This window comes from Suricata suricatta, chromosome 6 (assembly GCF_006229205.1).
Source record: "Suricata suricatta isolate VVHF042 chromosome 6, meerkat_22Aug2017_6uvM2_HiC, whole genome shotgun sequence".
In the NCBI taxonomy this organism is placed as follows: Eukaryota; Metazoa; Chordata; class Mammalia; order Carnivora; family Herpestidae; genus Suricata; species Suricata suricatta.
This window is the reverse complement of record NC_043705.1, coordinates 137,323,345-137,338,193: the sequence shown is the minus strand read 5'-3', so window position 1 is coordinate 137,338,193 and position 14,849 is coordinate 137,323,345. Positions and strand designations below refer to the sequence as shown.

General features: G+C 41.0%; 1 protein-coding gene across 1 annotated transcript in view; it reads right to left on the bottom strand.

Annotated features, from left to right (window-relative positions):
* The window catches only part of DNAH5 (dynein axonemal heavy chain 5), a 210,698-nt gene that overhangs the window by 169,277 nt on the left and 26,572 nt on the right, over window positions 1-14,849 (bottom strand). Inside the window, exons 12-16 of the mRNA XM_029941285.1 lie at window positions 14,108-14,215; window positions 8,414-8,499; window positions 7,092-7,413; window positions 5,969-6,175; window positions 1,724-1,903 (exon numbers count right to left, since the gene is read on the bottom strand). Coding sequence (XP_029797145.1) covers window positions 1,724-1,903; window positions 5,969-6,175; window positions 7,092-7,413; window positions 8,414-8,499; window positions 14,108-14,215 — 903 coding nt within the window. The remainder of the gene's footprint in view (window positions 1-1,723; window positions 1,904-5,968; window positions 6,176-7,091; window positions 7,414-8,413; window positions 8,500-14,107; window positions 14,216-14,849) is intronic.

The following is a 14,849-nucleotide window of genomic DNA, read 5'->3' as shown; positions in this document are numbered from 1 at the left end:
TCCTCAGGAGGTATTCAACAGATAATTCTTTGTTAGGACTTTGTTTTTAAGTAATCTCTACACCCAACATGGGGCTCGAACTCACAATCCCGAAGATCAAGAATTACATGTTCCACCAACTGAGCCAGCCGGGCTCCCCAACAGATATTACTGAAGTGAAATTCCCTTGGTTTTTCTTTTATTGTTAGTATCATAAGGTACATTTTTTTTTAGTTATGCTGCAGTACTATTGGACACTAAGTTCCATAGACAGAAAGGTCAGTTCCAGAGGAAATTAACACTTTTACATCAAAAGTAGGAATGCTAGTTAATAAAGCTCCATCTAAGGGATAATACGGTTTTCAATGGATACCATGGAGTAAATTCTCTTTTCTTCTGATATGGTTTTGGTTTTCATCTAGGAAATGAAGTTAAAATTGAATACAGAAAAATCATGATGTATATACTCATAAAGTATCAAAGATGTAAAATGCTCCCTTAAATAAATACCTTTACTTCCTATAGAATAAGGCCCTAAAAGTTTTCAACCATTCCTAAGCTAATATCAAGATACCAAAAAGTTCTGCCTGGTAAGTTTATTTCCTACTAGAAGAGACCCAACACTTTAAGGTAATTCTTTACTGTTTCTCATTCTTTAAAGCTTCTTTGAGGACATCTGTGACCCACCCCATCCCCCAACATGCCCACATCCTAATCTCCTCCAAATGCTACCTGCTATGGCAAAGGAGATTTTGCAGATATGATGAAGTTAAGTGTCTTGAGACATAGAAACTGTACTAAATTATCTAGGTGGGGATTATCTACACTAGGTGAAGCCAGTGTAGCCATAAAAGTCCATACAAGAGGGAAGAAGGAGAGTCAACGTCCATGGAAACAGAGAAACAGAGAGAATGAGATTTAAGAATACTATGTTACTGGCTTTGCAGATGAAGTGACCATGAGCCAAAGGATGTAGGCGGTCTCTGGAAACTGGAAAGGATTCTCCCCCCAGAGCCTCCAAAGGAATCTTGATTTTTAACTCCCTAAGAGTCATTTTGGATTTCTGACCACCATCACAGATCCTTCATGTAAATTACAAAAAGAAAACAGGATAAGAAAACTCAAGGAGAGCTTGTTTAGAGACTAGCTCCTGTCTCCAGCTAACATAATAATAAGACATCCAAATGCAAACTTTCTGATCCTAATATTCTCTAGGGAGAAAATTACTAAAGTCTAGCTTGGTAGAGCCTGTTCTAATTTGGTTGTGATAACTCTTATTATGAAGTTCTTATACCTTTTATATATACCTACTTCTAGAATGTTAGCCTATATCTTCCTGTTTTAGTTCCCAGGGAGCTGTATTTTGGAAAAAATATTGGTTTGCGGGCAAGGAAACTGGGTTCTAAACTCACCCTTACTGCTTACATCTATATCACATTAGAAGTCACTGAGCATCTCGAGATCACACTTTTCCAACCTTAAATAGACCATCTTATTGAAAGTGGAATGTCCAAAATAAGTATAATTCTTAAATGCAGTTAATCTGGGAGATAAAATTAAATAGTGAATATGTACAGTTTCCAGGAAATTAATGAATTTGTGTATTTTGGTAAAATTCCCTAAGGAACAGTGTAAAAATAACAGTCTCATTTCCTTATTTATATCCCAGTATCTAGAAGAAATTATACAATAGAAGATGTTAAGAACGAAACCTTTCAAAATGGGAAATAATAACTATTCAGACAGACTTACTGATTTTTGCAAAAGTGTTTTTTAAGTACGTCTCAATGTTCAGTGACGTCCAGGTCAGTGCGGCCAGGCCAGGCTGGAGTGCCTCGTCCACTTTAGCCAGATGAGGGGCCATCAGTGGCTCTATGATGAGAGGCATTTTTGACTTCACTCTCTGATATTCATCCAGCATCATCTGCAGTGAAACGGAGGTGAAATGATCAATTAATATCACACCTTTACTATCTCATTTTTTTATCCAAAAGGATGGCTTTTAGTTAAAGTCCAGCTGTTGAGCTCCAATAGTAACCTGGCAGGTAGAGTGGCCAAAACAAAACAAGACTTGAAGAGGAAAATCTCTCCATAAATACAAATTCCTAATCCAATAAAATACACCAGAGGAAGAAAAAAAAAGAATTTAAGAGTAGGAGTTTCTCACCCCTTCCCCTCTCCAAAAGGGGAGGTAAGTGCCTTTTCTAAACCAGGTTACCAATACCTTAGGCTGTGCATCACCAAGCTCATTCATTCAACTCTGTACACAGGCACCATGCATTTCCTGCTCCTCTGGGCACTTCCTGTGGACCATACTCACCACCCAAAATGTTGGGGTCACCAGAAATCTGCCTCAGCCCAAGGGAAACAAAAGCAAAAATGTACTATTGGGACCTCATCAAAATAAAAAGCTTCTGCACAGTGAAAGAAATAATCAGCAAAACTGAAAGGCACCAACAGGAGGGGAGAAGATATTTGCAAATGACATATCAGATAAAGGGTTAGCCTCCAAAATCTATAAAGAATTTATCAAGCTCAACACCTAAAAAACATATAATCCAGAAAAGAAATGGGTAAAAGATATGAATAGACACTTTTCCAAGTAAGATATCCACATGGCTAACACATGAAAAAATGCTCAACATCACTCATCATCAGAGAAATACAAATCAAAAACACAATGAGATACCACCTGGCACCAATCAGAATGGCTAAATTAACAACTGAGGCAACAACAGATGTTGGCAAGGATGCAGAGAAAGAGGAACCCTTTTGCACCACTAGTGGGAATGCAAACAGGTGCAGCCACTCTGGAAAACAGTATGGAGGTTTTTCAAAAAATTAAAAACAGAACTACCCTATGACCCAGCAACTGCACTACTAGGTATTTATCCAAAGGATACAGGTGTGCTGTTTCAAAGGGGCACATGCACCCCAATGTTTATAGCAGCGCTATCAACAATAGCCAAAGTATGGAAAGTGCCCAAATGTCCTTTGATGGATGAATGGATACAGAAGATGTGGTATATATAATATATACTATATATATATATATAATGGAGTATTTATTGGCAACCAAAAATAATGAAATCTTGCCATTTGCAACACGTGGATGGAACTAGAATGTATTATGCTAAGCACAATTAGTCAATCAGAGGAAGACAAAAATCATCTGACTTCACTCATATGTGGAATTTAAGATACAAAACAGATCAACATAAGGGAAGGGAAGCAAAAATAATATAAAAACAGAGAAGGGAACAAAACATAAGAGACTCCTAAATATAAAGAACAAACTGAGGATTGCTGGAGGGATTGTAGGTGGGGGAAGGGGCATTAAGAAGACACTTGTTGGAATGAGCACTTGGAGTTATACGTAGGGGATGAATCACTGGATTCTTCTACTCCTGAAATCATTATTGTACTATATGCTACCTAACTTGGATGTAAATTTTAAAAAAGAAAAAAGAAAAGACATCTGCCTCAGCCCATTACTGATATCATAAGCCAAGTCTTTTTTTTTAAGTTATTTATTTATTTTTGAGAGAGACAGAGACCATGTGAGTGGGGGAGGGGCAGAGAGAGTGAGAGAAAATCCCAAGCAGGCTCCACACTCAGCACAGAGCCTGATGCAGGGCTCAAACTCACAAAACCATGAGATTGTGTCCTGGGCCAAAACCAAGAATTCGGACACTTAACCGACTAAGCCCCATGCCAAACCCCAAATCTTGATGTAAGATCCAAAGCATACAAGAAGTCAGGAACCAGCATTGATGTCAACAAATGTCATGGCTTTAGGTGCCATCCATACGTCAAAGCCAACTAAATTCAGCCCACATCTCGCTCCTCAAGTCCAGATTCAAATATGGTGAAAGCCTACTCCGTATCTCCAATTGAATGTATAAAGACAGCAGGCTCCAGGCTGTGCTGACAACTCAGAGCCCGATGCGAGGTTCAAACCCAGGAACTGTGAGATCATTACCTGAGCCAAAGTCGGACACGTAACCGACTAAGCCACCCAGGCATCCTATATATTACCATTTTAAATAAGACTAAAAGTACTTTCAGCCTACCTCTTTTCATAATGTTTGTAGTAATAATAATTAATTATAAGAAAGTAAATTCAATGTACTTCTTAAATTGTTTTTAAGCTCATACTTGTAATGTGCATGTTGATATTACTTTGTCATTAGATCAATGTTTTTACCCAAGTGTTTTCCCTGCAATACTAGCCTTAAGAGATTCTATATGGAAAAGCAGTCCTTGGCTGGATAAGCTTGGAAAACACTGTGTACATGATCCTTCCTCTTGGGAAGTCATAATTAAAGTCAATAATTCTGAGAAAACCACAGGAAAGAAGTAAGAAGCCCAAAGGACTTTGTGAATTTTTTAAACCCAACATTTTCCAAATGGACCACAGAATCCTTTCTTCATTAATACTTTTCTGCAATTTCTCTATATCCTTTCAATTTCCACAAAAGCCACTTTGGAAAAGCCCATGTTGGATGGTCCCATTAGCAGTTACTTATACCCTTCCTGAGTCAAGTATTCACTGCTTATCTATTTTCAATGCCCATGACCTATTCCATCTGGGAAGCAAATCAGCAGACCTTCTACCTCTCACCTTAATCCTTTAACCCCATGAGATATTATTCATCGTACAGATAACAAACTGAGGCTTAGAAGGGTAAAAAACAATTTGCCCAAAGATAGTGATTTGTATCCAGATCAAACTGGCTTTCGAAGCTATTCTCGTAACTATTAGTCTGTGTGGGCTCATTTCTTTCCTGTGTGAACTACATTCCTAGGGACAGAGGTAGAAAACAAGCTCTCAGCTACGTTGGCATATCTGTGGAAGCGCTGTTAAATATTCAGCACAATAACTCTGCAACATCTGAGAGGGTCCTCCAAACCTGCTGAAAGATCTGCTCTTACCTGTTACTCATGTTGCACATTTGTCCTCTTCTGTCTGACCCGTGAATATTGGGGCAACTCAGTGCTTAGCATACGCCCTCTGCTCTTCTTTACCTATATTCTCTTCCTTGGAGATCTCATCCCACACAATAATGTTAAATACCAACTATAGTTTGTTTATTTATTTATTTGTTTTAGTAATCTCTACACCCAATGTGGGGCTTAAACTCACAGCCCCAAGATGGAGAGTCTCATGCTCTTCCCACCAAACCAGCCAGGCACCCCTAAATACCAACTATATTCTTAAAACTCTCAAAACTAAAAAAAAATAAAAAAAATAAAACTCTCAAGACTACGTCTTCCACTTTGACTCTTGCACTCAACTCCAGACTTACATATCTATCTGCATAGATAGTACTTCCACTTCAATCTCTAAAAATCATCTTATACTTAAGGTGGGAATTATTGATTTCCTCCTGTCCTCCAAAATACACAAGACCCAGCCTTCACCATCTCCATAAATGGAACTTTCTTTGGGGGCCGCTGCATGTTAATGAGCAAGTTGTACAAAAATATGACCTACACAGCGATATATAATTGCCCTACTTTAGTATGTCCATTGAGTCTCTCCCACCAAAAACAAAGGAAGCATCCTTGAGTTCTCTCATAACCTGCCTATTGGCAATTCTTCTCTAATCAGCTGCCACCCTACTCTAAGCTACCATCATCCCCATCCTGAACCAGCACAACAGCCTGCCCCCTGCCTTCACACTGACACTCTTGTCCCCTTAAAATCCATTCTCTACACAGGAGCAAGAATGATTTTTATTGTAAAGTATACCATGCCCTTTCCCCCTACTTGAATACCTGCCCTGGCTTCCTGGTGCACTCACACTTATCACCTGGGTTTACCAGATTGGTGATGAGCTGGCCTCCACCCACCCTATAGTCACATTCGCTCTCAATCTTCACCTCAGTCTTCCTGGGCACACTATCCCTCAACAATGACATACCACCAGATTTTTTAAATGCAAATTGAGCTAGCCAAAAAGAGGAAAAACTTAAAGTACCATACCTTCATGTTACTGAAGTTCCTTTTGTATACATCCCGTTTCTGGAACAAGGCAGCTGCAAATGGTGACACTTCCAGACCCATCTGTGACATGCACTCTGTCTCTCTAAATAAGGTTAATATCTGAGGGTCAAAGTTTACAAACAATTCCCCCGTGCCTGGAGCCTTCACCAATAAAGATGCCTCAAGTCCTATGTGAATTTCTTCAATCTGTGTCAAGAGATCAACATTTTTACTATTAGAAAGTTCAGTGCCTACACAGGGGGTCTAGCTCAGTCATTTCTGGGAATGACGACCGGTAAGTGTTGTTCCTTGGATCTGAGCTTCTCAAACTAAAGATGACCCTCTTCGTCTAAGGTCACTTTCAGAAAAGCGCCTTCGAGCTCTTGGTAGCAATGCTATGTAGTCAATCTGACAAAATGCCCAGGTCATGGCTCTCTCTCATACCCAACAGGTAAGTGGCCACTGCAATAGTGGTGGCTTCTCAAAACCCCTTATTTTTCCTAACAAAAGGTTCATTAAACCTACGACACTCAGTTTTAGTTATCTACAAAAACTATGAATACCACCATGGAGACATCACTATTATTGGCTCAGGACCAAAAGCTAAGCCAGGAAAATGGGATGCCATTTTAGAGGCCTTATAAGGCTGAATGTTAGCCTCTGAGATGCTTCCCATCAATCTACAAAGACATACTAGCATTGGTAAGGTATTAAATACAATTTGATGAACCTAGTATAACCAAAGAAAATGTAAGACTTCATTTAACAGAGACATACTAGTGTTTAGTGACAATATTAAGGAACTTAATGGATAGAAAAAAGTCAGAAATCCCAATCAACTAGGTAGGTAAAAGAACTAATAAACAGGATCTGCTTTCTCCCTTAGGAGTTTGTAAATTAAATAAAAATGAGTTTCTGTTACCTGGCTTATAATTTTTTTTCAAAATCTATCAATATTTTTCATCATGGACATACTATACTCTGACAGATTACCTACATCCACCAAACTAGTCTTATGAAATACCCACAAATCCAACTTTCTACAGGAATAAAAGTGATCAGAGGGTGTCCCGCCGATCTGGCAGTGAAGACATGTTTGAAGAGCACACATGTGGAGACTCACTTGTTGAAGCCACGCCCTGTGGTAGAGAACTTCAAACTCCAGGAGGACCTTGGCCACCCTGTTGTAACTGCGAATCACAGGCTTGGCTTCCGCCGTCTGTAGCACAGCTGGGTGCTGCTGGAAAAGCTGCACTGGGCGCCGAATCCTCTGGAAGAGCTGTCGAGCCCACAGGATCTTCCCGGCAACGGGAGGCTGATCTCGGGCCAAAGGAGGATCGAATTTCTGCTTTGTGTACAGCTTGGAGATCATATCGATGTCAGCCTCATAGTTTTCAAGAATACGCCGATATTTGTCATCAATACCAAGATTAGGGATATTCAATCTGATAAAAAACAAAAAAATGAATGGTTGGGATTAATGGGAAGATAATCTACCAATGTCCTTTATTAAGATTTATTTTAGGGGCCCCTGGGTGGCTCAGTCAGTTGAGCATCTCTTGATTTCAGCTCAGGTCATGATCTCATGGTTTGTGAGTTTGAGCCCCACATCAAGCCCTGCATTGACAGTGCAGAGCCTGCTTGGGATTTTCTCTTTCTGCCCCTCCCCCACATGCCCACTCTCTCTATCTCTCTCCCTCAAAATAAATAAAGAAACTTTAAAACATATATATTTTAAAACATATGGCAATGGAGAGGCTCCTGGGTGAGTCAGTCAGTTGAGCATCTGACTCTTGATTTCAGCTCGGGCCATGATCCCAAGATAATGGGATCGAGCCCCACATCAGGCTCTGTGCTGATACTGCAGAGTCTGCTTGGGATTCTCTCTCTCCCTCTCTCACTGGCCCTTCCCCGCTCTCTCTCAAAACAAACATTTAAAAAAAAAACATATGGTAATGGAAAAGAATGAAATATTTAGTTGGCATATTTAAAAAATCAAAATAGTATCAATCCATCCATTATCTCAATAAAGTGGTTTTAAAAATAGGATTGGGGTGCCTGGCTGGCTCAGTAGAGCATGTGACTCTTGATCTCGGGTCACGAGTTCAAGCCCCACATTGGATGTAGAGCTTACTTTAAAAAAAAAATAGAAGTCCTTAAAATCTAAGTAAAACCATTAACCTGGTAAGAATTTTTTCAAATTACTTAAACACTAAGTAATATTATGATAGGCAATCACATGGTACTCCAAAGCTAACAGGAAATAAAACAAACCCTTAACCCTCTGAAGAACTTAAAAACTCTGACCTTGTTATACAAATTGTCAAGAAAGGATTTTCTCCTCCTTAGAATATGAAATAATAATTATAACAATTCTATGAGCTAGACTGTGTTCATATGACCCCAGTTTTAGAAGATAGGATAGAATCTGTTTCAAATTTTTACCTTTCAAATTTCTTTAACATACTTAGAGCTTGATTTGTGTTTTGAATCTTTTCAAATGTAACATCCATGAACTTCTGCAAGTCGTTCTAAAATAGAATAGAATAAAGTCTGATTGTAAACAGCAAATTCACACTGGAAACAGTCCTCTTTATTTTAATTTATTTAGTATGTGCATTTTTTCATCTCAGATACCCACCGTGTTGAATGAGCCATTCGGCACATTACCCAGTGCTCACCACGCAGGTGTGAGCCTCCAGTTCTCACTGTAAGTTATTATAATATTATTGAGAAAAAAGTCCTATTTAGCAACAAGACAAAAGAGTTCCCCATTCTCTATGAACACATATAATACAGGACAAAACATAACAGAAAATTTCCTTGGACTTGAAAGGTAAATGCCCAGAAGCCATAACAGAGGGTGGAGAAAGCCAGGGCAATCACGGGAGCGGTCACCTTGCCAGGCTCCCTGGGATTGGGTCAGATATAGGCCAGGGGGAGGGGCAGGAACTGGGGTTTTACCACAATGTGGGTAGAGAAGCTGGGGGGTCCTAACACTCTCAACAGACCGCTGCAGAAAGCACAGTCCTTGAAATGCGGCCCAGCCCAAGCAATAATTCTGTCCATAAGGTACAGAAAGCAGCAAGGGGGCTTGCCATGTGCCCAGAGTCATGAATGGATGACACAGGCCCCCTAGATCAGGATCCCGCACTGCCTCTGTAAGGGAACAGACAGTAACTATTTTCAGCTTTGGGGGACATAGGTCTCTTTCACAACCACTCATCTACCACCATGTGCAGAGGTGGCCATAGACATCCACAAAGAGGCAGGGAGGATTTGGCCCTTGGGCACAGTTTGCTGATCCCTGCCTAGAGCAAATGAAATCCCATGTCTGTACCACACCTAACGGGGGGGTCTGGGTTTACACTACACATGAGATGAGGGGGAAGCAGTGTCTAACCCAAGACATTAATATAACAGCTAGTCTGGAATAGCGAAACCACTGGGGCCCCAGCAGAAGAAACACAAAAGGAATCTGTAGAAAAACACTTCATAGCCCAGGGCTGTAAAACCACTACAGAAAAAACAATTAGTAAATAATTCCTAAGCATTTCAAAAGGAATGACTTAAATACCAAAGTTTTAAGAAATACCTCTTTCATTAAGCCCTCAAATCAATTTGCCAAAATCACCTTCATTATGGGTTGTCCTGAGAACCTCACACATCTTACACTAGTTGTACAATTTTATCCAAAAAAATCATGCCAAAAAATGAAGTACATGATTCATTCTTGGTCACTCTCAGATTTAGTAGAGTTGTCATTAAAATCTAAGTTGAGTTCATTAAAGACAGAAAAATTATTTCTTTATCTTCTATCTCATGCTTCAAGGTAGAGGTCCAATCATTTCTTTTTTTCCTCAATTTTCCCAGACGAAAATGTTGAGCCTCTACAATTCCAAGGGGATCATTAACTTACACAGTGCCAAAACTGGGAAGCCAGCTGCATATGCAGTGAGAATGAGTACCAAGATGTGTACAAGTAATTTGGCGAGACCAGGTGGAAATATCCAAAACACCACGGGAAACATAACACTTGAAGAGACATTGCTACCTGAGGGCTCCCTGCCCCATTCAGTACAGTCCCAAAGCTGAAGGATCACTACACCTGTCACAGCACAGCCTTGCTGTCAACACTACTCACTACTCCTACTAAAACTGCAGATGTGCATATGTATAATAATATATATTATTATATATTAAATGATGCTATTTCTTCTGCAATGACCACATCCTAGGACTGAGAAATTGTCCTGCACTAAAGAATAGTTAGCCTAACTAAATAAACATTCAAATGTTGTCACTACATTAAAAAAAAAAACTGTATATAAGCCATGTACAACTAGAATATTTGCAACATCGCTGTTACCTCCCTAGAACTACAGACAGAAGCAACTTCACTGAGCCCTAACACTTGCACCTTGCTTTCCTACCCTATAGCTTCACAAAAACCTATGCTAAGCTCTGTATGAATATTTAAGACCTTGAAATAGTTTTTTTCCCCCCTCATCCTTAGGCCCATTCTTAGAGTCTTGTGATACCGGGCCATGGAATCTTCCTACTGGTCCTTTTATAAGTTCTGGGCTCTCAGGTCCTCCTCAGTCTTCTCTTTCCTCAGCTTGATATCTCAACAGCTTGTCCTTTACTAAATACCGCCTGCTGGGCTCTGCCTGCTCGACTTCTAACGGCCCACCTGGTTCCAAGGCATTCCCTCTCTTCGACCTGTTAGCACCAGCATGAATCCTCAACCTGGGTAGGATTCCAGGCTCTGATCCCCTGGACACAACCCTGCTCCCAATCACTCAGGTACTACCACCACCACCCATGCCCTCCAGTCCTTACATTGGAGACACCAGTTACTGGTCCCCTCTCTCTCTTGTCCCCACAGCTCATCACCTCTGCCCCCAGCTACAACCAGAGCTGTAGAAAGGTCAGTATTTTCATGCTGATTTTATAGAGACAAAGGTTGAATTCAGTGAGAGTGGGTGAGTAATTTATAGGAGAAAGGTAGGGGTCTCCAGAGGGGTTCAGTTGGTTGAGTGTGTGACAGTTGATGTTGGCTCCAGTCGTGATCCAAGGATCATGTGATCCAGCACCTCATTAGGTAACACACTGAGCGCAGAGCCCGCTTGGGATTCCCTCTCTCTCCCTCTGCCCCTCTTCCCTGCTCACGTTCTCACTTTCTAAAATAAAAAAATTAAAATTAAAAAATAATAATAAATAAAGGAGAAAGGGGCTGGTTAAGAGAAAGAGAATGGAGGGACGCCTGGCTGGCTTAGTCAGTAAAGCATGTGACTCTTGATCTCAGGGTCGTGAGTTCAAGTGCCACAGTGGGTGTAGAGTTTACTTAAAAATAAAATCTTGGCCAACCATAAGATAACAAACTGAGGGTCGATGGAGGTGGGGATTGGAAAATGGGTGATGGGCATGGAGGAGGGCACTTGTTGAGATGAGCACCGGGTGTTGTAAGTGATGAATCATGGGAATCTGCTCCCGAAGCCAGGAGCACACCATATACACTGTATGTTAGCCAACTTGACAATAAATTATGTATTTTTTAAAAATTTTAATCTTGTCACTCTAAAATATATACATATGTACCTTGATATCATATGGAGAAATAAAGATCTCAATAAAGGCAAATATATGAGCAATTATTAAAATAAATAAATATAAATCTTTTTTAAAAAAAATGGAGAAAGAGACAAAGAAGTCAAAGGAAACTTGATCATTCAGCCAAAGAGACAAGTAGACCATATGTGAGGTGTAAGATGAGATAAATAATAGTGTTGAATTAAAAAAAATTGGGGGGGTGCCTGGGTGGCTCAGTCAGTTGAGTGACCAATTTTGGCTCAGGTCGGGTCAGACCAACTTCAGCTTGTGGTTCATGGGTTCAGGCCCCACGTCGGGCTCTGTGCTGACAGCTTGCTCAAAGCCTGGTGCTTGCTTCGGATTCTGTGTCTCCTTCTCTCTCTGTCCCTACCCCGTTCATGCTCTGTCTCAAATAAATGTAAAAAAAAATTATTAAAAAGAATTTTTTAATGAGAATAGGCACTAGTAATCTATAACTAATGCCTTAAAACCAGGCTGTAGGACATTTATAAAATTATATTCTTGGTATTAGACAAAGTACGCACCGTCTTGAAGAGGTTTCCCCACTCTTCTGGCATCCCCCACCCATGCCTGTTCTAGCATCTGCCTTTTCTCCGAAGCTGCCAGCAGTCCCAGCCAAGCAGAAGACAGGAGCGTTCTCCTAGGCTCGAGTCCTCGCCTCCTGGGTCGCCGCAATGATCGGATCCTACCTGCGTTACAGGCCTGTCCTCCCTGTAAGTTGCCCTAGGACTTCTTTGGAATATGTCTTGTTATCTTTGAATCCTCACTTCCAGGCACAATAGCACAATATTACACTCTTACAGGTGGTCATTCTAGCCACTATCTGCCCTTCCTTAAGTAAGGCACTCATTATTCTAACATATGTGTGTTTACATTTTAACCATATGACACGTCTGTCTGTCTGGCTGTGAGCTCTGAGGGCAAATCTACCTGAGTTAATTTCTGTATTTATAACCCACAGCAGAGAAGCATCGTCATTAATTGATGTACAGTAAATGCATGTTTAATTGCAGTAAATCTAGTTCTTATTAATTCATTACTCACACATTAATTTGGTAAGCATTCCTTATGCTTTCTCCAATTAGGTAAGGGGCCCTGGAGACACAAAGAGGAATGAACACAACCACTGCCCTCAGGGTGTTCACTGTCCACCTCTGTCCCCCTACCTCCACCCCCACCCCCGCACACACTACTGAAGTCCCGTGTGATCCTAAAGTGCTGGGAGGTGCAGCCGGGGCAGAGAGCACGCCTACTGCCCATCACTTTCCACCGTCCTTATGTCGAACGGGTCATCACGCACATTGTCATACGCACTATATCTTCCCATCAACCAAAACATTTCTTCCAGCAGAGTAGTTAAACACCTGAATCCTAGAGCCAGACTGCCCGGATTTAATCCCAACTCTACCAATTGTTATCTCTGTGACTTTGGGCAAATCATGCAACCTCACTGTGCCTTTCTCTTGCTCTGCCAATGAGGGTAACAACAGCACCCACTTTATAGGATTCTCCTGTTGATTAGATGATTAACACCCATAAAGTGCTCAGGACAGTACCCAATATATAGAATTAGCTCATTTTGTTATGATTCCTTTTACCACTGAACCCACCCTTCAGAGCTCTTTTTCCTTGAAGTGCACGAATTTACTTCAAAACAGATCTTTTGGAAATGAAGTAATAGAATGGTCATTTTCCTTTTAAAATCAGAAAGGCACACACTTTAGACTTGATTAGGATGAAAAGAATGAACTGTGGTAGACACTGATGGGGTCATCTCTCCCTTACCCTCCTTGAGTCTTCTCTGATAACAAACACTCACAGCCACCCCCCCCAAACACACACAAACACCCTGACCCCACTACGTCTACCACATAACTCGTAGTTGACAGGTCTGGGGCTAGACGCTACACGAGAACGGGCCAACCCAACGATTTCCTTTAGGGATTTGAAGCTGGGGCTAGTCCTGATATATGTGTTCAGAAGCTGCTAATGTCCATTCACTGCCCATATGGGCTGGAAGTCAAGATGGCCGGTCAGTGGGAGGCGATGGGGGAGGGAAAGGAAGAGAGAAAGGGGCTGCCGACCAAGAGGGTCCAGGTGCTGGCTGAGTCCTGGCATCACGGTTTCTGAAGCCAGCTGCAGCCCTGGCGTTGCAATCTGGCAGACAAGTTGGTCATAATCATGGCTATAAAGTAACAAACAAATGGAAACAAATATCTATACTCTGGTAAGTCCACATTTCAACAGGAAATGAAAGTTAATTTTCTAAGAACTAAGATGGAAGACATCAAAGAAGTCTATGATTACAGATCATTATCCAAAGCTATATTTATGACCCTTTAATCCATGAAAAAGAGCCTTCAATTATTAATGTGAAATCACAAAATGCAGGCTGAGGTTGCAATCGGTCACCTCTATGATGAAGCCGCCTGTCCCTTCTGAATGGCTAATGATTAGCAACAGCATTATACAGAAGGCAAAAAATAAACACACGAGTGTCAACAGGAATTTTATTATACAACTTACATGAAGGTCATTAGTCTGCTTGCAAAACTCTTCATAATCCTGGTCAAAATCCATTTTCCTCTGGTCTAAGAAATTATATTCCTTTTCCTTTATGGTGGCAACAATACTCTGAAGTGTTATGAAAGAAATAAGACGTTATTTCCACATTGTTGCATCACTTACTTAAATAGGACCTTTAAATTTAGAACCTGTTTAATCATCCTCCAAAAATCAACTTAAAGGGAGCCTTATTTCTTTTTTTGTTTGTTTGTTTGTTTTATTTTTGAGACAGACAGATTCAGAGCATGAGCAGGGAGGGGCAGAGAGAGAGGGAGACACAGAATCTGAAGCAGGCTCCAGGCCCTGAGCTGTCAGCACAGAGCCCGACACAGGGCTCGAACCCACGAATGTGAGATCATGACCTGAGCCGAAGTCAGAGGCTTAACCGACTGAGCCACCCAGGCGCCCCTGGAGCCTTATTTCTTGACTTATTCACATTGCTTAATGCTTATCCGGGCAATAGAATCTTGCCGAGTGCATTCAGAGAAATCCTTTAGGAATCAGTTTCATGAAGAAAAATAGAAAATAAAACCACATCTGAAAAGCAGAAGAGGTGTTTTCTCTAAAAATTTCTCTGGGGCACCTGGGTGGCTCAATCAGTTGAGGGCCTGACTTTGGCTCAGGTCATGATCTCACGGTTTGTGAGTTCAAGCCCCACGTCAGGCTCTGTGCTGACAGCTCAGAGCCTGGAGCCTGCCTGCTT